We start from the raw sequence: 25,072 nt of genomic DNA, 5'->3' as shown, positions 1-25,072 counted from the left end.
CCCGCCTCCACCAATCACATGCGGGTCCCTTTGTGTGTGTGTGAGAGCAAGAGAGAGAGAGAGAGAGTTCTCCAACTTGTGTGAGTTGCAGTGATCTCCTGGTTGTTCCCCACCTAGGTTATCTAACTATTGTGCTGCTGCAACTAGAAACACTGGCCTGGCCTGCTTCTAAATTCAGTGGCTTGACTGCTTTTTTAATTTATTTTTTAATCATCAATAGAGACCGTATTATAGATCCCCAATTATCATATCATGGGGTATCATTGGAAAGCCACACATTGGCTACAACCCTGTGCAAAGATTTTCGAGATTGCCAAATGATTGACGGAACTAGAGCCCCGGGAGTCGGGGGTGGTAATGTGTACTTTTGCGTACTTTGGGGCACGCCTCACATATCGGCATGTAACTCGAGAACCGCTGAACGGATTTTGTCACCTGAAAGGGCAATCGACAGACAACAAATAGGGCTTTAATTCTATCTATATATCTAGAGGTCGGCAAAGAATCGTCCACATGTGGGCCCTTGGATGTTAAGAGGTTAATGTTTTTAAATATTTTTTTTGTAGCAAAGAGTAAAGACCATAACCCTATCAAAAACGGTAGTCAAAGTGTATATTTTCATTTTACAGATGTTTTATACGATTTATCGGAAAATGCTAATTATCGTAAAAACCGCAAGGAAATGACTAAATCCAGATTCAACCCTGCCATTGGAAAGAGGAGCATTTTCCCTATCCATAGATGTATGATTTGGCCATAATAAGGTCAAGGTCAAGTTCAAGGTCAAATATGAATTTATAATTAAAATCGATTCATTCATTACTGTAAGGGTACACATGATCTCAATACGGTGGTGAATGAGCTCAGTGAGCATTTTCTCCTACCCGTATACATTTTTGATCAAAGATGCAAAAATCATAAATCATCATTTATATTCTCCTTTTCTTCATTACAATTTACTCAGCCTAGTAACAGACACAATATTTCTGACACTGGAAATACATACCCCCAGGTCCCTAGATGTTCCTAGATACCAAGAACATGCAAATTGACCTTGCAGAAGTGGAGCAATCTTCCATTTACTTAGGCATGTACCTTTAGGCGAAAACAGTCTACAGATTAACTTAACACTTTAAGTGCCGATAACGTGTTTAGGCATCTTTCCTAGCCATGCTAAAGTTATTTCTGACACTGGAAATACATACCCCCAGGTCCCTAGATGTTCCTAGATACCAAGAACATGCAAATTGACCTTGCAGAAGTGGAGCAATCTTCCATTTACTTAGGCATGTACCTTTAGGCGAAAACAGTCTACAGATTAACTTAACACTTTAAGTGCCGAAAACGTGTTTAGGCATCTTTCCTAGCCATGCTAAAGTTGCAGAGGACGCCCTAACTCGTCTTTAATATCAATATTTAAAAAATCTGTGATCGAAATCATATTTTTCCTCCGCAGCCCTGAGACACAGTGCTGGCCTCCTCTCAACCCTCTAGCGGTTCAAGAGCGCCATCTGGTGGCCGATCGGCAGAAGCCCCAAACAGGAAGTCATGTGGATGAAGTGATCATCACCCATATTACTTCCGGCCACTCTCTATAGCTCCCGCGACTCCATCTTGAAACACTCGATAATAGACCGCTCGCCCTAACTCAATAAACAACGTTATTTGGACGTATATACTATTATACAACCTGGAAATGGACCGGGTATTTCGACATCCCATATGGAAAACTGTCTACCCCACGCTGATCGCCCAACGGCCCGCGGAGACTGGGGTGAGTTTTAGCGTGTAGTATTACCGTGTTCGACACTAACTGCTATGATGAACATTTGACCCACATTAGATGAATGGTATAATGTTGCCCACGGAATTATAAACGATCCCCCGCCCATCCGGTCATCATCAGATGATACGTAGAAACTTCTAGAAGCACGTCCATTTGACATTTTTCATCTGGCACCGATCGCTACCAAACTGTATTTGATCATCAATATAATGCATTTGGGGCTATAAATCACGTTCTGGAGAAAGCTGCAGAAAGAGATGAAAACATACTTATACTTTAGATCATATTTTAGTATGAATATGTGAATTAAAAAGTTTAACGTTCATACACCCTGAACAATACATATAGGACATTGAATGGGCCCTAATAATGGCAATCTAGCAATAGAATTTAAAAAGTTATAGCCCTGCAAAGAAGGGGAACTTCTCCATAGACAAATAGAGCTGGCAAGGGATGGTATATCATGAATTTAACCTTCAGCAGTTAAAGTGTTAATACTCTTATCAACATGCGAGTCAACAAATGCTTGCTTTATGCAGCCATTTAACACAAAAGGATGACCATCATGCATTGCAAATTTGCATCAAATGTGATTGTGAGTGATGCACAAAATAATTTAAAAGAAAATAATAATTTAAAACAATGAATAAAGTGTGCATGAAATAATAGGGGAAAGAAAACGTTGGGAACTTGTTACATTCACCCACACAAGGGCTGAGTAATCACACACCCCCCTCTCTCTCTCTCACACACACTCCCAGCTCTCTTTCTCTCTTGCCCCTTCCTCATCTCTCTCACCCTCCTCTCTCTCTATATCACACACACACACACACACACACACACACACACACACACACACACACACACTCTTCAGAAACAAACATAGTATCAATGAGAGCATCAATAATACAGATGAGTGAAGTCTAGAAAAACTTTTTTTTATTTTTTTGTTAACACTTTCAGTGCCAGCAGGGGGCGCACGATTTAGTGCTTGAATGCCCACCATCCACTTAATGTTAGTGTTAATAACGCCTAATCTATGTTTTAAATTATGGCTGTGTCTAATCTGCCCGTTGCTTATCAATGACTCGTTTTCCAGTCAACATTGTCGAAGTGGATTTTTTTTTATCGGTTCATTTTCGTTTTATAGCATTTTGAAAAGCCCTTGTTTTCAAGGAAAATTAAAAGATTCCATGATAAACGCCCTGTACTGGAATATTCTAGAATACACAAACGTTGTAATTTTTCGGCCTATTTATGAATCGTTTTCAAATAAACGCTAGATTATCGATAGTATATGTGTTAGGGATGGGTACCGAATTCGGTACTTTTGAGGCACCGAACCGAAACACGTCGGTACTACAGAGTATCGAATCAAGTGAGAAACCGTTTTTTTTTTTTTTTTTTTACTTTTTTCTTTTCATGTCAACGTTCACACGCACAATATATGCTTACCTAGGATTTGACTTGATTCAACAACAAAGCAGTCGGAGCAATGAAAAGCCGAAAAGTTTGGATTTTTTTTTACGACCGAGGTAGGTAAATTAAATTTCTTGAGAATAAAGTACCGAAAAAAGGTACATAAGATATTCCTTTATTGATCCCCTTGGGTAAATCTGGGCGTCCTAGCAACATGTGGGAGGAGAGGTACAGGTATGGGCAAGGTAATAGTCTCAAGTTCTGCAGACGTTAGTTCTCCAGCTGCTGGCAGCCGTCCATGTCCACGGTTGTATAGCCTGATGGCTGCTGAATGAAGGACTGGCTGAAGAATGCTCTTCCTCATAATAGCTCTTATTTTTAAGTTAGAAGTTAGCTTTATCAAAGCCAGCTAGTCCTCTTAACCATAACCTCTTAAACCCTAGCCCTAATTTCAGAAAATTTGTGGTGAATACCACCATGCTAAATTTGACCAGAAATTAAAAATGGCTACTGGGCTCATTCAGCACCTTCTTGAGATCACATGTACAAAAAAGCTAAGCAAATGAATTAAGGGCAGATCATTAAACAGAAGGTTTTGTAGATACAGTACTGAATTCTGCCATCCGGAGACATGCAATTTGTAATATGATTATAGAATATAGAATATTAGGCCTATAAATTACCTTATTATGGTCAAGTCGCACATCTATGGATCGGCCAAATCTCCCCTTTCCAATGGCAGAGTTCAATCTGGATTTAGTATCACCAGGCATGCAGCAAAAACCGTAATGAACTGTAACTACAGTTACTTTTTTATAATGTAAATTTCTCTACCATTTTCATCAGATTGCAACGCCTTTTTTTGCTAGACGTTCACAGAAATGTAGACACTTAACTGCATTCTAATTTATGGCAATAATGTTCAGGTTTGTTCCACCCGTGAGATATGATCTTGAAAATAAAGAGGAAAAAAATTATGAAAAATAAGTCTGATAATCGAAAGCCCTGGGTTTCTTCTCTCAAAAGACTACACTCAAGTTAGGTTGCGCCAAATCCTTGCGTCAATCCTCACCTTTTTCTGACTCTATGCCCTGAGATTTCTATAAACTCATATTTAACTTTTTACTAATAACAGTTCAAATTAGTGCTGTCAGGCGATTAAAACAATCTAATTAATTACAGGATTTGTAATTAATTAATCGCATAACCATTTTAGGCCTGATATTCTATATTCTATAATCATATTTCAAATTGCATGTGTCCGGATGGCAGAATTCAGTACTGTATCTACAAAACCTTCTGTTTAATCATCTTCCATTTATTCATTTGCTTAGATTTTTCAGGTCTGGTAAATTTTAGCATGGTGTTATTCAGTCAAAGATACTTTTTTTTGTATTGATATTCTCATTTGGTTCATTACAATTTACTCAAGCCTAGTAACAGACACAGTATTTTCTGACACTGGGAATACATTCCCTGAGATCCATAGATGTCCCTAGAATCAGATACCAAGAACATGCAAATGGTCCATATAAAAAAATTATAATAATCTGCAAATGTGTATTCTACGTGCTTATGGAATGAATGAGATAAAAAATATAATTTCCATAATGCAATAATTAGCTGTGTAATTAATTAATCTAACGCGATAAACTGATAGCCCTAGTTAAAATCATTGGTAAACAAACGTAGTGCTGAAAATATGCACTTTGACTGCTGTTTTGACAGGGTTAGGGTCTTTACTCTTGAAAAAGAAACGCAACATTAATTCATACATTTTGTAAAGATGGATTTATGGCGTGATGTCATTCTCGTACCGGTACCTGACCGCTCGACCTTAACCCATTAAGTGCCAACCACGAGATTAGTCGGGTTAACTCGCCATGCGTTGAGTGCCAAGACCCGAGAACTCGGGTTTTAATCGTTATTTCTTTTATTAGCAATATCTATTAATTTTTCATCCATCCAGCCTGACATTATCATTGGGAATGGGTCTGAGCTCGAAAAGGGCAAATACTGCCTCCTATCGTCTCCCGGATGGTATTGCGCATCATTGGATTGGATTGGGTGGGACTGCATCAGAAAAAAACTCCAGTCCCGGGGTTTCCCTTCCTGGGCAAGCAGTAGCTGTTACCACATTCACTGGGGAGGCTCGGAGCAGAGTCGATTTTTTTTTTGTGCTGGATCAATAAACACGATCAATATTTGGAATGGTGATCAGGAATTGGATTAATCTTTTTGCAGAACATCTGATGTGAGGTAAGGACTCTATTTTACCAGTCTTGGGTTAATCAGATGTGTTTTTCTCCGCCATCGCAGTGTGTGTGCGTAATGTTAGCACTGACCACGGCATGGGTAATCGATTTTTCAGCCTGCTTCTCTAGCGTGCATAAGTACACATATACTATCGATAATCTAGCGTTTATTTGAAAACGATTCATAAATCAGCCGAAAAATGACAACGTGTATTCAACTAAAGAGCTATTATCGCGGAATTACTAGACATCTCCAAAACTATACACATATTCAAAACGGTATAAAACGAAAATGTACCAATGAAAAAACATCTGTTTCATACATGTTGACTGCAAGCAAGTCATTGATAAGCGAGGGGTGTTTTAGACTCATAGCCATGATTTAAGATATAGTTTAAGCGTTTGCAAATTTCCCCGTCCTCCCATTGACTTCAGTGTTGGCACGCTAGCCCTAATATGGTCAAAAGGGCGTGGCTCTGAATGAGTTAAGAGGTTAACCAACAACAACTGACCATATGTGATGAATATATGTTTATGATAGATCTGATGGGGTGGGATTCCCTCGGACGCTTCTACATGTGCTTCTTGCCACCACAGAGCCACTGGCCTCCCTAATGTGTAGTGTGCTCATGAATTGAATGTACTTTATATGTGATGGTGTGTGTGTGTATCCATAGAGTACTTCATATAATGTACTTTATATGTGATGGTGGGTGTGTGTATAGAGTACTTTATATAATGTACTTAGAGCTGCCGCGGTATTGATATTTTCCTTACCGCACAAATTTGCGTAATATTTCATACCGCCGCAATATAACCGCAAAAGAAGTTGGAATGCATTTTATTTTTATTTTTTTAGTAGTCTACTCTTTATAGCATATAGCCTGCCTCTAGTCTAAATGTCTATCTTTAGAGGATGACTTTGCAGCATGAATATTGTTTGGGATTCGGCAAGCATGCATTCGTTATTGAAAGTGAAACACGGATTCGAAGTCTCCCCTCTGGTCGTGCGCCGTTCACTCTGTGTCGCGGGCAGGGGTGGTAGGCTGGTAGCGCCCGGTGGTTACCCCCCCCCCCCCCCCCCGACCCTTTCTTCTTATTATTATAAAGTTACTACTTGATTAACAAAGGCATTCGTTTTGTGGCATTAACATTATATAGTTACACGTTCAATAACATCAGCGTATTTACCGGACCATAGCAAGGCAAGCATTACTCAATTCATATCTCCGTTCCTTCCTTTGCTCAGAGCGTGCACTGCTGAGTTGTGCACATTCTGCGGTCTGTTAATAAAGTTTTCAATCAGACAAGTGTATAGAACGAAGGGCTTTTATTATAACATTCGTTGCAGTAAAATCATTATGCCTCGTTTAGTACTCCTGTGGACTGGAGCTCTGGTAGTCCACTCCGGCGGGGACGGAAGCTAATGTTATTAGCCTTGTTGTGATCAATGGCTAACATCCAGGAAGTAAAAACCGAATAGGCGCTTGCCGATTGGTGGTAACAGCAAAGGCGGGTGCAAGCGGTGTGACGTAATTGGCAGATTCGACTGTCAATCAAAATGTTCCCCTTGCATTGCTTTGGTTGAGAGTATTATTATAAAAAACAGCGTTGATGCGGTATTCAGTTAAACGCTGCGGTGGGCGTGACGTAACAGCGATACCGCGGCATTGCGGTAACCGCGGCAGCTCTAAATGTACTTACATTTAGTCATTTAGCTGATGCTTTTATCCAAAGCGACTTACAAGTTCTGTACGACAATTCATCAGGAAGCGCACAACTCTCATCAGCTGAGTAACAATGTTCATCAAAGTGTTGAGTGCTACAGTGTAGGTTAGTATATTAGGCCAAGTGCATGACAATAAGGTTAGTTAGGGTTAGATAAAAAAAAAATATATATATATTATTTCAGATAAACTTTAACTTTATAATGTACTTTAATAAAACATTTCTCTACAAAATATCCACATGCAGATGGGCTCTTGTGAGACATTTATATTGCTGCGTGCACTGCAGTGAGATAACACGCTTTAATTCCATCACAGGCCAGCTGTGCGGTGTTTTGTTCTGTGTCACGCTCCTCCATGTTTGTTTGTTATTCCAGCACAAGTGTGCAGGGTTGGGAATGAAGTGAAATACAGACGTTAAGCAATTCTGCTGCTTTTTTACAACAATAGCAATCGAAACAATGGAGAAAAATATCTACACAGATAGTCATTTTTCTCTTCGTATTGTCGTCTTATCTTGTCATATCAAACAGCCCTAATGGGGTGTGTATTGAATGGATGGTGTGTGTGTTTGTATTCATAGAGTGGAGCTTAATATGTGATGGTGTGTGTGTCCATAGAGTGGAACATGCCAGAATGCATGCTAAACACAAGGGACACGAGGCCATGCACGCTGAGATGGTGTTGATCCTGATCGTCACCCTGGTCATCGCACAGCTGGTCCTCGTCCAGTGGAAACAGAGGCACCCCAAGTCATACAATGTAAGACGAAAGACACACACGGCTAAAGCGTTTGCTGGTAGTTATACAAACCATAGTTGGTACCGGCTAGTCTTTGTGTCTATGTGTGTATGTCTTTTGTCTGTCTTCAGTGTCTTTGTATCAGGCTTCCAAACTATCTTTGTGTCAGTGAACTGGCTCAATTGAAGAATTAATTGTTAAGGACTTTTCCCAGTCATTCATAGTGCTTCATATAGCGTGTGTACATTTCATGTTCAAAACTCATTACATGTAGTAATTCACAAGGGAAGTTTTGAACTGATATTATATCTTGTGGTGTTATTAAAGTAGACTGTCAATTGAATTAGGCTGTGAAACAACTGACACAATTAGGCATCTTGATGACTGTAGCCCTTCATAAAATCACAACAAATAAAGGTATTATCACTTTACTTTAGGGGGCACTAGGGATGAAACAGTTACAGATTTGAATGATAACCACGGTAAAACTCCCTGACGGTTAGTAATACAGCTCAAAAATGTAATTATCTGTTTGATTACAGCGCTTTGAAAAACTCGAGGTAAATACTGTCCAGCATCAACCAAGGACGTTAGACTTACAGGTGCAGCATGCGACATGGGTTTGTTTTGCAATGAAAACATGGTGGAATGCAGAGATATCTTTTAGCCTTCTGAGAGGATGTATCTATATCTGTACATATCCCTTACCTACTCTTACTAGTTACACTGCTGGCCAGTATGACTTACTACCATAGTATCTTTATATCTGTATCACTGACTGTACATGGTAATACTACAACTCTGTACATACATCTGATTAGCACTATTACTCAGTAGTGCTAATTGATATATTTTATACCCAGGCCAGTTTAATTCACCTGTACATTGTATATTACTATTGTCTATTGCACTTTACTGTTACATTTGCACTCTGGTTGGATGCCAAACCTATTTCCGTTGTACTGTACTTGTGCTGTATGATGATGACAATGAATTTGTAAGTGTGGGTGTATTTTGGTTGGTATTTTGGAGTGCAGAGTGAAACATGATCAAAAGATTTATTTTTAAATTCTGCAAATTTTTTAATACTGATAACCGTGATCATTATGGTCACCATAATCGTGATGTGAAATTTTCATAGTTACATCTCTAGGGGAACAAATCATCAGTAAATTAAGAATTTTAAAGTTAAGGGGTGCTCAATATTTGTGCCTAACATTGAAAGTAGCTTCTGTGCCACTAATTAACCGTTGAGGGGAGAGACCAAAACCCTCTGGTTCACTAAAGAATTTCCTGAATCACTCAACTTTAATAGTAGAGTTCTCAAAACTGTTGACTCGCAACATAGTATCCAGGAAGCTATAGTGTAGGTTCCTCTTTCCTTTTCTCACATTTGAACTTTGTACACAAAAGAAACTCTGGTCCATAAGTGCAAATTTGTCAGCCTTCGTGAATAAATTAATGGTTTATTTCAAACAATGTAAAATAATAACTAACAATTAAAATATTGATGGGAATCGATACCGGCACCCAACAGTACATTTCTTTTCCTGGTACTTTACTCTCTCTAAAGTAAGTCCAAACTTGTAAATTTCAACATTGTTATTTATTTAGAACATTGTTGTAACACACCACACAAAATAAAAACCCTCCTAGTCCCTAGTCCTACCTCCCAATCCTAGCCCCTTACGTGACTGCGATGTGCAAGCCAGGGGCTTTTGTAACCGCAGTCACTCTCAGCTATATAGCTACCAGGCTCGTTTGGACCACCAAGCACTGCTTCTGAGCTCGGGGTGGGTCAAAAATATATCAGATATGAATTTCAAAGGTACCCAGCATACAATTAGGGTTTCACACAGCGACGCGCTGGGGTCTGAAAGCTCGGAGTTGCTAATAAACATTTTAAATCATTGTTATAAAACGAGTGGTACTCGGAGAGCGAGCCATGTATTTCCGCCGTTGGTGTCACAGCGCATGCGCATCAGGCAGCCAAATAGCCTGGTGCGCATGCGCTGTGACACCAACGGCGGAAATACACTGCTCGCTCTCTGAGTACCACTCGTTTTATAACAATGATTTTAAATGTTTATTAGCAACTCCGAGCTTTCAGACCCCAGCGCGTCGCTGTGTGAAACCCTAATTGTACGCTGGGTACCTTTGAATTTCAAATCTGATATATTTTTTACCCACCCCGAGCTCAGAAGCAGTGCTTGGTGGTCCAAACGAGCCTGGTAGCTATATAGCTGAGAGTGAATGCGGTTACAAAAGCCCCTGGCTTGCACATCGCAGTCACGTAAGGGGCTATCCCAAACCGTTCCTACAACCTTTTATTATTATTATAAATTTTTTTAGCATGGAAACAGTACTGGGTCATAAAGTGCAGGATAGTGATGCAGTGCAGGCAGGGAGTCACGCAGTCAATGGGGACAACAGTAAGTTGAAGGGACCTAACATGCTCCAAGAAGGGCTGCCAGACTTTAGAGTTGTTCTGTTGAAGCCACGAAGAGAGTATTTAATTGTCTCTAAATTGATAAAGAACAGAGGCATCTTTTATTCCAACAGGTATGAGTGGGGCAGCGGGACACTTCCAATGCATCAAAATAGCCCACCTTGCTAGTAATGTGTAGGAGAGGATCCATCTATGGGACGTGTGTTCTATCTAACGCGTGCTTTCTACTGTGTTTGTAGCTGGTGACTCTCTTCCAGATGTGGGTAGTTCCCCTCTACTTCACCACCAAGCTACACTGGTGGAGGTTCCTGACCACGTGGTTCATCTTCTCTGTCGTCACAGCGTTTGTTTCCTACCGTGCTACTCGCAAGCCACTGAACTGTACCACACCCAGGTGAAAATAATTGATTTAGTGAAGCTACTACAAGGACATTTTGACAAATGGCACCATTGCCGAAACAATTGCTAGCCTAATTCTCATAAGACCATGTGTCCCATAAACCCGGCGCTTCCTGTTGCAACAGGATTGTGCCATTTGTCCCAGCCCCCAGCATGGGATTTGTTTTGATGAGGTGAACAGCCCTTGCTAACCGTGAACATGGGAGTTATTTTGGTTGATGAAGCTTTCCTTTACATCATAATGCCTTCAACAGAACTCCCACAAATAAGAGGATATCAATAGATTTGTCACGATCTTGTCAATTGTCTTACATTCTCATGTCATGTTTTTCCCTAATCCTGCCAAGGTATGAATAAAGCATTACATCACTCGCAGGAGTGGCGTTATGAGACCATTAGACCATGCCTAGGGGTGGTTGTTAGGCCCCAGGCGCAGCCGAGCTTTTATACAATGGCCGATGTCATCCAACCTTATTGCTATACAATAAACACACATTAATTGAAGATTTATTGACAACCATCCGCAGAAAAAGTAGTTCCCAAAAAAAAGAAGTTGCCTCCATGTGGAAGCAGCTCGGAAGTGCATCCAACGGTTCTCAGTAAGACATCCAACAAACTAACACATCCAACTGTCTTTCAACTAAGACATTCATTTTTTTAACCTACTTTCTATAGAACTTCATTCTTAGATGCTTCTATAGAAAGTAGGTAAAAAAATAAAAAAGAGTTTTCTTTGCCCTATAGGGGGGACATTTTTTTTTAAAACCTACTTTCTATAGAAGCAGCTTGGAGGAGTGCGGTTAGGTGGCGTAGCGGAGATTGCGTTCGTCACCAACCCCGGAGCTGTGAGCTGGATTCCCCTGTTCGAATCCAGCTCACAGCTCCGGCGTTGTCACCAGCTTGGCTGGCCGTTCACACTAATACAATTGGCTGTATTAGAGGGTGGGAGAAGCTGGCGGGGTGGGTCCGGGTCGTTGTAAACAGCGACTCCTACAGTTCGGTCGGGGCGCCTGCTAAGCGCGGATAGGACCTGAGTGGGATAGTGTGATCCTTCCACACGCTACGCCCTCTCGCGGAGGATCCGCGCTGCCAGGTGAAAAGAAGCGGTTGATTGGCTGGACGTGTGTCGGAGGAATCACGTGATAGCCTCCACTCTCCCAGATGATCTGACTGTGGGGGGTAAGTGCGCAGCGACCAGGAAGGGGATTGGGAATTGGCATACGACTAACATTGGGATGGGAGAAAATCAGAGGAAAATGGAGGGGGAAAAATATTAAAAAAAAAAAAAAAAAAATAAGCAGCTGGGAGGTGCGCTGTTTTAAGTGAGTGTGGATTATTGAATTGATTGATTGCTAATTTTATTACTGTCCGCCTTGTTTCCAACTGGTTAAGCTTGGCGACTCTTTCGAAATCGCTCTTTCGAAGTTGGTTACGGTTAGAGTTTGGAATCAGGACTGGTGGTCTATCGCCCTGCTCTAAAGACAAACTCTAACCTTAACCAACTTCGAAAGAGAGCGACTTCAAAAGAGTCGCCAAGCTTAACCATTTGGAAACAAGGCGGACAGTAATACAATTTGCAATCAATCAATCAATTCAATAATCCACGCTCACTTAAAACAGCGCACTTCCCAGCTGCTTCTATAGAAAGTAGGTAAAAAAAATCTAATTTATTTTTCATCAATTCGCGCGATTTTTATTTTGTTCCACAATGACTCATGGCGCACTAATTATATAATCCAACATTGTGTAAGAAACTAACACATTCGCCGTGACAGATTTGTTTTTGATTGAGTCTTTATGACCCTATCAACATATCCATTCGTAACGTTTACTGTCCGCCATCTTGCTTGCATTTCTAAAAACTCGCACGGCGGAGTGATAGTAATTCGGTTGTGGGCGGGTCCTGGGACCAAGAGCGTGGGGTTATGACAAATAACCATGTGTAACTTGACTGTTTCAGCCAATCAGAATCGAGAAATTTGCATGCCATTGTATAACATACAATTTACAATGATATATTGATGGTGAAATCCTCCTAGTAGTGCATTTTAATATATATGATTTAACAACTCACATTTTGATTGAAATGTCTCCTTTTCCTTTGTTTCTTGGGTTAGGTTGGTCTACAAATGGTTCCTACTCCTCTACAAGATCAGCTACGCCACAGGAATAGTTGGCTACACTGTCGTCATGTTTACGCTTTTTGGCATAAACTTAATATTTAGGTATGTATTGAATTTTTTTTTTTTTACATTATTGCAACACCAGGCCTTTGGGTGACACTTTCTGTTCAGATATTAGAAGTTGTTCTTATAAAAGAGGAGATCACAGTAGCAATACATGTAAATGTGAGTGTTGCTTAAAGAGAGCAATTCAGGGGGATTTCTTTTCGGGGGTCTCACGTGAGAAAGCTGGAGTTTTTAGTTAGTTTTAGTCTTCACCTTGCTTTCAATTCTGTATATTAAAAATGTTCTAGCCTATTGTTCAGACTTAAAGTGCAGTTGTATGTATCTACATTGTAACCTATGCATGTATTTGAGATTGCATTATTATACCATGATGCTACCTATATTGTAAGCAAAAAACTTTATTTCAACTCGTAAGACAGTGAGGTTACCCTCATTTACAGCGACAACGAGCTTATGAAACAAGACACATTTTGCAATTTCGTGCATATAGACAAATAAGAATAAACAATAAAAATCTGCTAAGTCGACACATCCAGTGGTCAGGGTCAGGGATCATACTTTTAAAAGCAGGAAGAGAAGGAAGAACCTTCAGCTTCAGAGTCAGTTGGAGGGCATTCCAGGTGTTGGAAGCATCAAAGGGGAAAGCAGTTTTTAGCAGTCCATAGTTGGTTCTTAGGGTTGGTGATAGTTGGTGATTTGAAAAAAAAAAACCAATAGGTACATTTCAACCGGTGACATTTTAAAGATGGAAAAATAAATAAATACTTGGCACATACAAAAAAATACCACAATGTTGTGTACTATTCCACCTGTCCAGTGTCTGTCCAAAGAAGGGGGAAAACTGTTTCACCGCTAAGTAAGCATGGCCTTTTCTTTCCAGAATAAAGCCAGAGGACGCCATGGACTTTGGTGTTTCTCTGCTCTTCTACGGTCTGTACTATGGTGTTCTAGGACGGGACTTTGCTGAGATGTGTGCAGATTTTATGGCTTCAACAGTGGGGGTAAGTAGACAGGTGTAGCACATACGACACAGGGGTGTACACTTTTTTTTTTTAAATCTAAAATTTAAGAAATTTCGAAAAAATTCTTAAAATAATGTTTTGTGATGCAACAATTAACATGAATGTTAATGAATGTAGAAATCCAACTGCATTAATCTGTTAACATTGGTAATCCGAATGAATGTTTAGTTGTTTGATTCATTGATAAACATAGTTCTGTGATGGAACATCATACAACAAACTCTAAAATTCAATACTTTGGTATCCTTTGGTCAGTTTAAGTCCTTGATCACCAACCATTCCACCATAATCTGTAATTGTTTTAATCTATTGTACACATTTGTATTAGGATTGTATATTTTATTGTATTTATATTGTTTGTATACTCGACATTATTGGAAATGGGGGCGTGCCCTCAATGATTTTTCAAGTTTAAATATAGATTGAATGAATTAATGAATGTAATCAAACAGAATTATTATATATTTTTTTATATTATGATATGGATGCTTTGGCTAACAAATTGGATGACTCCCCATTTGCTAAATAACAATTTAAATTTGTATTTTAAGGGAAGTGCACGTGCAGACATTTAGCAAACATTATTTTATTGTATCTGTGATTTGTTACACCTCCAGACTCCAGTACATTTCAGCATTTCAATTTCATCTCACTCAGTGTAATGGCTGTACACATGTAATTCAAGTTTTCATAATGTCTCCACCTGGTGTCCCTTTTCAGTATTACAGTGCATCTGGTATGCCAACCAAGCACCTCTCGGATAATATCTGTGCCGTCTGCGGTCAGCCCATCCTGGTAGATGTCAGCGAAGAGGGAATCATCGAGAATACCTACAGATTATCCTGCAACCATGTGTATCCTTCCTGTTGACAAATATGCATAGGAAACTAGTCTTAACTTAAAATACTATATAGCCTAAGTGTCACGATTCTGTTTGTGACGATTTTGATATTGCCATGCTGCCTAGAATAGATTAAAAAAAAATGGTGCCGGCCTCAGTGTCCGGTAGATTTCAATCTACCGGTCAAATGAGAGAAATTCCGGTCAGAGTTTATTGAGCTTAAAAACAATTGATAGGCAAAAGAATGACAACAAAACAAAAGAACGACATCATCAAGGCATGTAGATTTATAATATTTTTACTTAGAACTAGGCTACTTTTGCGTATAGTCATTATATTCCAAATAAAATAAGTCCCGAGACTCCGTGCTCTCGCCGACTTTAAATCAAATAGGTGTCTGTGGGCAGTCACCCGACATTAATAAACAGCAGTCTGTTATAATCACATTTTTATGAGCTAACGAATTCCGTTATATTGGACATTTGTATTAATTATATCAAGCGAAGAACTGAGAAATTTAGCAGAGAGACGGCAACATTATCGTGGGTTTGCGTGACGACTCTCTCTCTCTCCACCTCCCAATGACTTATTTGCGAGAGTATGTCGATGCAGAGCAGCAGATTCAGCTGTTTTCTGGCTCTTTTCTGGCTCTATCTGGGGACCGCTCAGCAGCGCCCCCCACCCAACAGCTGAATTGCCAATGGCTGAATTGGAGTACTGCACTGTGCCGCTGCTGCTCCGGCTCTGCAGCTGCACATGCACTCGCACATCCAGCACTAAGCTCTCGCTGACAACGTCGTTGTCATTATTAGAAGCAACGATGAAACAAATGTAATGATTGTTTCGTTCATCGCATAGGCTATTTAATTTTAGCCTATTTTAATACAATTCAAATAATCAAATTGTGCTTAGAGGGAATTATTTTCACCGGACATTAACACTTTCAGCGCCACGCCTGGTTTTCCGTTTTACCGCTTGAATGCCACCATCGGCGCCAATGTTAACGTTAATATCGCCTAATCTATGTTTTAAATTATGGCTATGTGTCTAATCTGCCCATCGCATTATCAAAGACTATTTTCCAGTCAGTGCTGTGAAGGCAGATTGTTTTTTTATCGCGTCGTTGCCGTTTCAGAGCAGTTAGAAAAGCCCCCGTTTTGATATAAAAAACAGCTCATTCTGGAGCATTCTATGAAAATCGTCTTTTAGTGGAATATTCCACAACGTTGATATTCGTCTGCCTTTTTATGAATCGTTTTCAAATAAATGCTAGATGATCAATATTATACGTGCACGCACGCACATTACGGCCGCGCACTGATAATCGCTCCGTTGATTTCCTCGCAGACTTTTACAGTGAAACCGAAAGAAGACATTTCACAAAACAGCTTATAACTTCATCAAACTTACTCTGATTATCCTACCACTGATAACATAGTCCTTACCTGACATCAGATGGTATCCAACTGGTATATTCCAATTCCTGATCACCATTCGAAAAAATCGATACGTGTATGGATCCAACGCGATACAGTAGAACTCCATGATCCGCGGGGATCTGAGGCTCCAGAATGAACTCTAGTAACCCCGGCTGGATCAGTGAACTGGAAAATGTGGAGTACCGGATTTTTTTCCCCATTCATTTTCATTGAGTCCATTCCAAAATCACTTATGTCATCTGGGAGACGACAGGTGGCGCTTTTTTCCACAGTGATCGCCGGCGCCCCTCGGCTATACTCGGGTAGGCTCGGGTGATGCAAACATTTTTCAGATCGCAAAATAATAATAATAATTCCGAGAAATCTCGTGAGTGGCATTCAACCACCTATAAAAAAAACGCGAAATCTCGTGAGTGGCACTGAAAGTGTTAAGACCGGAGAGATTAAATATGTCGGACTTCAACAGATTTTGCCGGTCAAATACCGGTAATTACCAGCTAACGGAAACGCTGGCTTGATCATGGGGTCAAATGGCTGGCTGGCCGCGTCTATTCTTATCCTAACGGATTTATGCTTCCGTGTTCGCGCTCTGATTGGCCACTGACGTTTCTGGTCACGCCAATCGTGTGACGGCAAGTTCTTTCGCCGGTTAAGCTTAGGCACTTTTTTGAAGTTGGTTAAGGTTAGAGTTTGTCTTAGAGCAGGGCGATAGAACGCCAGCCCTGATTCCAAACTCTAACCTTAACCAACTTCGAAAGAGTCTCCTACGCTTAACCAGTGATAAACTAGGCGTTGGGTAGTTTGCTGCTGTTCGAGGCGGAAATGGGCGCGTCACGCGATTGGGCCCACATGTCACATGACCAGAAACGTCAGTGGCCAATCAGATCGCCGTAAATCCGTTAGGATAAGAATAGACGCTGGCTGGCCACTTCTGGCTAGACAGCCACATGACTGAACTTACAGGAAACATCATAACATACTTCTGATGAAGGTGGTAGATTTGACAGCCGAAAACGCCATGGTATCCAGAGCAACATGCGCTCTTATCCAGAGCGACATCCACTCCCATCCTGAGAGACTCTCATCCTGAGCAACATACTCTCATCCAGAGCAATAGACTCTTATCCAGAGCAACGCATGCAACAGCACAGACAAGCTACTTAACAGTGAGTGTAACAGTGGAAAGTAGGGATGTCCGATATTATCGGCCTACCGATATTATCTGCCGATATTGGCATTAAAATGTGATATCGGAAAATATCTATCTGTTTTCAAAAAAGATTTTTTCTTTCTTTTTTTTTTTCTTTTTTTTTTAACATTTCTAAAACCTTTATATTTACCCAAGCAAGTAAGAACAAATTCTGATTTTATTTATTGTCAAAAGTATGCATAATGTTATGTTAATTCCACAACAAGACATATGTAATGTTAATTACCTGAAATTATTCAGTTTTTTGCATGCATATATCAGTATCTGTTGATATCGGTATCGGAAATTAAGAGTTGGACAATATCGGTATATCTGTATAGGTAAAAAAGCCAATATCGAGCATCCCTAGTGGAAAGAGTTCACAAGTAACCAACATGAAGAGTAATTTAAATTGACTGTCTTGTAAATAACCCACCTTAGAATAAAGCTCATCAATGTGTGTTATATTCACATAGCCCTACATTACTGTCTACTGTGTCCGATAAAAAGCCAAAGGGGAATTCACCAAGTAAACGTGACCTTTAGTCTATACAAGTGACCTCACAACATTTCCTGTTTCTGACGACCAGAGTGCGGGGCTATTTCACTACCAGTCTTGCCTCCATTTTATGTCCATCTACAAGTAAGCTAGTGACCCTGTCGTCCACTGTCAACACCACCATTCCTCCCAAGAGTCAGGCTCTCAAACCTATACTTCAGAAGTATTATATTTATCAAAATGAATGCAAGTGAATGACCCCTGGGTGGTGTTGACACTGGACGACAGTGACAGCAGTGGTTGCTAGTTTACTGGTAGATTACTTCAGATAGAGGTAAGGCTGTGAAATATCCCTTTAACTGATACTGAGCACAATGTTTTTGTGTGTGTGTGATGCCCTTTCAGGTGTAGGTTTTAACCATTTCAGGTGTAGTTTTAACCACTCAATGACCAGTAGCCATCGTGACATTGTCATTAGCATGTTTAGGTCAACAGCTTGGGCACAAATGTATTTAGATTAGATTCAAATGTATTGTCATTATAGTACAGTACAACAAAAATGTGTTTGGCATCCACCCAGATTGCAGATGTAACAGTAAAGTGCAATAGCAATTATATTACAGCTGATTTGTAAAAACTGCAGAGACGCCGAGCCTTGCGTTGTGCACACGCCACCATCTTGGTTGTGTTTCCTGTCGGCTATTGATACTAACGAATGCAACAGGAAGTGAATCCGGGGCCCATTTAGAATGTTGTTTATGTTCTAAACGGTCTCTAGTCCTTAAACTCCTGGCCAGATTCCATGAGTTCTGCATAAGAGGATGGTGCATCGTGGGGAAGAAGCAGACATGTCCGTACTGCAAAGAGAAGGTGGACCTGAAAAGGATGTTCAGTAACCCGTATCCTTTCACTGATTTTAATTCTTTGGCACAGTGATTTTTGGTGTCTTCATATTCTTTACATTACCTCACTGTTTTCCTGGAGTGTCTATGATTTTTTTTAGCTATTACTTGGTTTGTAGATAGATCTTCTAGCTCTGGCTTGTCTTTTGCGGTCACCATACTATGAGGCTATACTAAATTACAGGTAATCTCTCAGTGGTGTGTGTGGGCTGAGCGAACAACATCTGGCCCTTTGCACAAGTTATATTTTAGGAAGGGGGTGGACTTGGAGTTTTGAATTAAGTTCTGCATGCAAAAAAAAGTTCCACACTTGCGTTAAAGTAGTGGTTAAAGTAACGTATTAATTCGGCACACAGCACGTACTGAACCGAAGGTCCCATATCGAAACTGTTCGGGAACAAATACGTGTACCGTTACACCCCTAGTTTATATGTAGCTAGAGTTAAGAGGGTATTTATTGATATCTCATTAGGTATAAACTAGTTGTTTATATGTAGCTAGACTTGAGAGGGTATTTATTGATATCATATTAGGTATAAACTAGTTGTTTATATGTAGCTAGACTTGAGAGGGTATTTATTGATGTCTCATATTAGGTATAAACTAGTTGTTTATATGTAGCTAGACTTGAGAGGGTATTTATTGAGAGGTATACACTTGCAGAGCCCATTACTATAATGTAATTGTTTGTAGTAAAGCTGCAGTAGGCAACTTTGGAGAAATTAGCATGAGGTAAGTTTACCTGCCCAGCAGAAATATAGCTATCTCTGCATCACTTTTCAAGCCCACACATACGCAACGCAAGTTATCTCCCAAGTCCCTACTGCAACTTTGGACTATCAAATTTTTATCATAGATTCTAAGAAAATATTTTGAAACACTGTAAATCAAACGGGAAGCGTAGCAGATGCTTTTTTTAATGGTAAATATATTTGTAAACAATATCTCTTGGCCCTGCGGCTGTAAAGTGGTAATTTCTAAATGTCCCAGGGCCCCAGTTTTTCCATGAGCATAGATTATTGTAACATTTTCCACAACTCTGAACTGAAAACATAGCCCCCCAAAACTACATACTGCACCTTTAATTGTGTTTTCTTCAATGAAAAGTCACACGCTTCAACCCACATCCAGGGAAAACCACTAGTGTCTGCTACTCTGCTTTGTCAGGAGACCTCTGGGAATCGATACAAAAGTTACTATGACCTTGTATGGGAACGTGTTTGTGTGTTGTAAATTGATGGGAAGTTGACAGTGTAAATCAATCAAGGTCAACGAACTCCGAGGAACATTATCTGCAAACAACCTGAAACCTTTCCATTGTAACATTTTCGGGTTGTAAAACTGCCAAGTTCCTGTTCCTTTTTTTTGTGGTTAAAAAAAACAACCTATGACCTATGTGTGAACAAATGGTCTTTGACGGCTACCATGACAACCACATGCAACGATACTTGCATTACATAACAAACCAAAGTCACAAACTGTATGAGATGAATGGATAGATATTTTATATTCCTTAGTAGGTAGTGATTTATCATCATTCATATATTGATTGATTGATTTGACAACTTTGCGGGGAAAAAACACTTTGAAGTCATACAGTACAATACAGCACCAATAACACCCAACAACAATGGAAACAACACATCAAAAACACCCATCTAGAAATATCTACCAGGCTCGGGATTAATAGTATTACCCTGAATATCTTTATCCAGTATTAATATCTAAACATATCTACCAGGCTCAGGATTAATAGTATTACCCTGAATATCTTTATCCAGTATTAATATCTAAACATATCTACCAGGCTCAGGATTAATAGTATTACCCTGAATATCTTTATCCAGTATTAATATCTAAACATATCTACCAGGCTCAGTATTAATAGTATTACCCTGAATATCTTTATCCAGTATTAATATCTAAACATATCTACCAGGCTCAGGATTAATAGTATAACCCTGAATATCTTTATCATCGCCATCATCATCATCACCAACAACACCTCAACTAACAACAATCACCATTAAAAGGCGGCTAAGTGGCGCAGTGGGCAAGGCGCTCGCCACTAACGCACGAGATGCTCAGTTATAGCCCAGCTCTCGTCGTTGCTACTGGCTTGGCTGGTCGTTCATACTAACACAATTGGCAGTGTTAGGGGTGGGAAAGCCGGTGGGTGGGGATTGGACGTTGTGGACAGCGACTCCTACAGGTCGGTTTCTGCGCCTGTACAGCAGAATCGGGAAGTATCAGGTGCAGCGTGAGCCTCCCACGCGTTACTCCTCGCCACTGAGAGATTGCGCTGTTCAGGTGAAAAGATGCACAGCTGCCTTCTCGTGTACCGGAGACAGGGGAGGGGAGAATTGGGATGGGAGGAAAAATAAGGAGGAAAAAGTGGATAAAAAAAAAACAATCACAAAAAAGAAAAAAAAAATCCAATCAAGCTTATTGAGTTTTTTTTTTTTTTTTGAAATGGTAAAAAATATATATTGTATAAGCAAATTTTGTTGAGCATATTTACTTGTTTTCAATGACTTGTTTGTCCCTTTAACCTGCCCTTAAGCTGGGAGAGACCTCATGTCATGTATGGACAACTCCTGGATTGGCTGCGATACCTAGTCGCCTGGCAACCCGTCATCATCGGATTTGTACAAGGCATCAACTACATTCTGGGTCTGGAATGACCTGGGCTCCAGAGTGATGGACTCGACAACAAAACACCACTGCGGGAGAGAAGATGACAGACTGGCTCAAGAGACTAGGGGCCTCGAAGGACTAGAACATCAATATAAAATGTGTCTATATACGTACTTTTTGTATATATTTATAGGCACAAAGTATCTGTATTCACGATTTATTTGAATTTGACTAAATCTGAATTTGGATGTCTGTCCCAGTTTTACGGTTGTCTTTTTGCTTCATACGTCATTACGTCTAAACTGCACTCGATGGCCCGTAGTAAAGCGGTTCTCGGTTATGCTTTTCTTTTGAATTTTTTTAATATATATATACATGAACTTACGACTTCCATGCTTCCGTTTATGAATTTGGTGTCCACAGTGAGTGGTAAGGATTATACTGTAGTTGAAGGGGCTTATTCTTTTTTGTTCACTTCCACTCCTAACAACTTTATTTGTTGTAAGAACGTCTCTTCTAGCTCCATGTGCCTCTGAAGAGCATTCCAAGCACTCCCTGGATGTTTACATTTTTGTTAGTTGTCAAATTGACAGATTGAGCCCCTAAACGGTGAAACGGCATAAATTGACCAATCTCCAGCCCCGGCCCTCTTTTATTGATCCTCTGATCACAGCTGTTGCTTCCCTCAGACAATTTGGGATTGGAGCATTGAGAAAAGAGGGCAGGCATTGAGATGGGTCCATTAGAGGTGCATTGATGCCAAGTACCAAGTACTGTTTAGAGTACTCACTGATACCAAGCACCAAAATGAGTACTTTGCTTGATATTGATCATGTAAGACTGCAAGTGTATTCTGTTTAAATTTGTGTGGGAAAATATTCTTTATAGAGAGACAGTTTCATTTAAGTTAAAGGGGAACTCCAACATTTTGGGAAATTAGCTTATTTAACATCTTCCCTGGAGTTAGACAAGAAGATACATACCTTTTTTGTCTCTGCGTGCATTTTAGCTTTGGGAATAGACGCTCCGTTAGCATAGCTTAGCTTCATCACTGGAAGTGAGGCAGGACAGTAGCCTTACAGTGCCTTACAGTGTATTGCAAGGTCTGACATTGACCAAATTTGATATGCATGACCTTGGTGGGCTCTAGGTCAACTCCTGAAAAGGGGGTCAATGTCAGACCTTGCAATCAAAAGTTAGGGGGCGCACTGAAATTATGGCAAGGGTTATTAGCCCCCTAACTTTTGATTGCAAAGTCTGACATTGACCCCCTTTTCAGGAGTTGACCTAGAGCCCACCAAGGTCATGCATATCAAGTTCGGTCAATGTCAGACCTTGCAATACACTGTAAGGCACTGTAAGGCTACTGTCCTGCCTCACTTCCAGTGATGAAGCTAAGCTATGCTAACGGAGCGTCTATTCCCAAAGCTAAAATGCACGCACAGAGACAAAAAAGGTATGCATCTTCTTGTCTAACTCCAGGGAAGATGTTAAATAAGCTAATTTCCCAAAATGTTGGAGTTCCCCTTTAAGAGTCCAATCAACCCCCCCAATTATCATCAGATACTTGGAATCTGTGGCTGTTGTCGATACCAACTACAAGTATTTTAGCCTGGTATGTATCATTTCACCTCTAGTGTCTGTAGACATATCTGATTAGCCTGTGTAACTGCTAGTAACACCCAAAACGCAATTGTAAGGTAAGACACAAACTTTTAAAACACAAACTTTGAAAACATTCAAATGATTTAATTCTTGGGCTGGATTTGTTTGGCACCCCTTCGTCAATAATCGTGTTCCTCAGATCAGCCAGGTTTTTTGTGTTGAATTGAAAATGTGAGTAAATCAGAGACACAGTTGAATTCTGATGTTTGTGGTTGATAGATTGAATGGAATCTAAACCTTAGAAACATCCAGAAGTCTGCACTCAATGGATCTGGTAGATTATGAAGCCATGGGTGAAACATCTGAAATAAAATGAGACCTTTTTTAATCTGAAAAATTAGTGTCGATATGATACTTGTACATTTTTCTTAATGTTAATTCAATTTGACATGCATTATGGGTTGGCTCTTAGTGGGTTTTGTATAATTTGAATCAGGGAATATGCTGCTATCTCGCCAGTGAGAGTCCAGTATTGTCATGGTTCTTTTCATGTGGCAGTTTTGTCCTAATTACTAGAGCAAACACTATTTTACTTAAATATTTGGTTGAAAAACAAAAATACATCATTCTTAACTCAGACATTTAATTTAAAACCAAACTTGTGAAAAGCTAACAATACTCTTATTTCACTGCAGTGAAATAAAGTCAAATATACAATTAAGATGGATGAACACCATAGATTTGGGGTGAAGAAACCTTTATAATGCCAGAATAACCCTTAACATTTGTGTAATGAGAGGTGGTGGTGGCAGTCTGTTTTTTGGTCTATGGTCTTGTCTCGGCAGATGTCTTTGCCTGCGTTTGCTGGCAGGCTGGTGTTTATAGTCCTATGGAAGCACGGGGTATATTTCAGGAAGCTAACTTAAAAAAAAAAAGATAAAATCATGAAATAACTTCTCAGGTCTTCATAATAAAAACATTGGCTCAAATAGCTTCACAGTTAGATGTGCGTGAACTGAACACGTATGTTTATAGCAACACATGTTTTCAACACACAAGTATGGTAGTTTGATGTAATTTAAATTTGACCATGGTGCTGGACATTGCATAAATAATTGACCATGGTAAAAGCCATGCATTGACTTTTGTAGTCAAGTAATACTGTGGTCTAATCCAATTTAAACCATGGATGGCAATATCATGGTGTTTCCACCATATCATCTTTGGAAACACCTTGTTCCTTTTTTGTAAGGGTGTGCTCAGCTAGGAACAACACATTCAGTTATTTCAAGTATCTCTTTTAAGAGTGAAGACATCCATAGCAACCACCAATCAATAGACGTTGATTAATTCATCTGATTTAATTAATTTATTCACTGCACAACAATTTAATTGTTTAATTTAGATTCAATTCTGTTAAACTGGACAATTTGGTAATCCATCTTATATCTCAGTCAAAAGAGTTCTAATATATTATACCACGTCTCAGTAAATGCCAGATACTGCCAACTCTAAAAGGGACAGTCTCTTCTGAAACAGTGGGTCCTTCTGTCTGTCCAGTGCTCAGTAAAAGACTGTACAGGGAGGGTTATAACATTTCCTGTGTTTGTTTATTTTGTTATCATTCGTTGTTGTCTTGGATGTCCGTTAATAAATGTCACACGGTTTTCATGTACATATCCATTGTTGCCGCTGGTCTCTTTGAATTATGCTCTGATGCCATCTGTACATAGAAACCAGTAGGCATAGTGTTTGCCGGTTAACTTTGGAACACTGTGACTCGTGTTTGTTTGAGTTGTCACGAGAGGGTCTTCCGGTAATACTCATGTGTTGCCTGTACCATAAAACATTAGCATTGTGGAATTTCCATGGCTGTACCAATTGCGTGGGCACAAGTATGCGTAACTACTTTGAGTGGGTGTAGGGAAGTGTTTGTTTGTGTACTAGACACTGTATATATAGCCTGAGTCTAA

General features: G+C 39.9%; 1 protein-coding gene across 1 annotated transcript in view; it reads left to right on the top strand.

The window, feature by feature from the left end:
- The window catches only part of rnf121 (ring finger protein 121), a 48,527-nt gene extending 26,644 nt beyond the window's left edge, over window positions 1-21,883 (top strand). Inside the window, exons 3-9 of the mRNA XM_084320142.1 lie at window positions 7,808-7,949; window positions 10,617-10,771; window positions 12,894-13,001; window positions 13,846-13,966; window positions 14,708-14,841; window positions 18,753-18,854; window positions 21,421-21,883. Of these exons, the coding sequence (XP_084176268.1) occupies window positions 7,808-7,949; window positions 10,617-10,771; window positions 12,894-13,001; window positions 13,846-13,966; window positions 14,708-14,841; window positions 18,753-18,854; window positions 21,421-21,541 (883 nt within the window). The 3' untranslated portion in view covers window positions 21,542-21,883. The remainder of the gene's footprint in view (window positions 1-7,807; window positions 7,950-10,616; window positions 10,772-12,893; window positions 13,002-13,845; window positions 13,967-14,707; window positions 14,842-18,752; window positions 18,855-21,420) is intronic.
- The last annotated feature ends 3,189 nt before the right edge of the window (window positions 21,884-25,072 follow it).

The sequence above is a fragment of the Notolepis coatsorum genome (assembly GCF_963971535.1).
Source record: "Notolepis coatsorum genome assembly, chromosome: 8".
Taxonomy (NCBI): Eukaryota; Metazoa; Chordata; class Actinopteri; order Aulopiformes; family Paralepididae; genus Notolepis; species Notolepis coatsorum.
The sequence above is the reverse complement of the archived record's forward strand: the minus strand, read 5'-3'. Positions and strand labels throughout refer to the sequence as shown.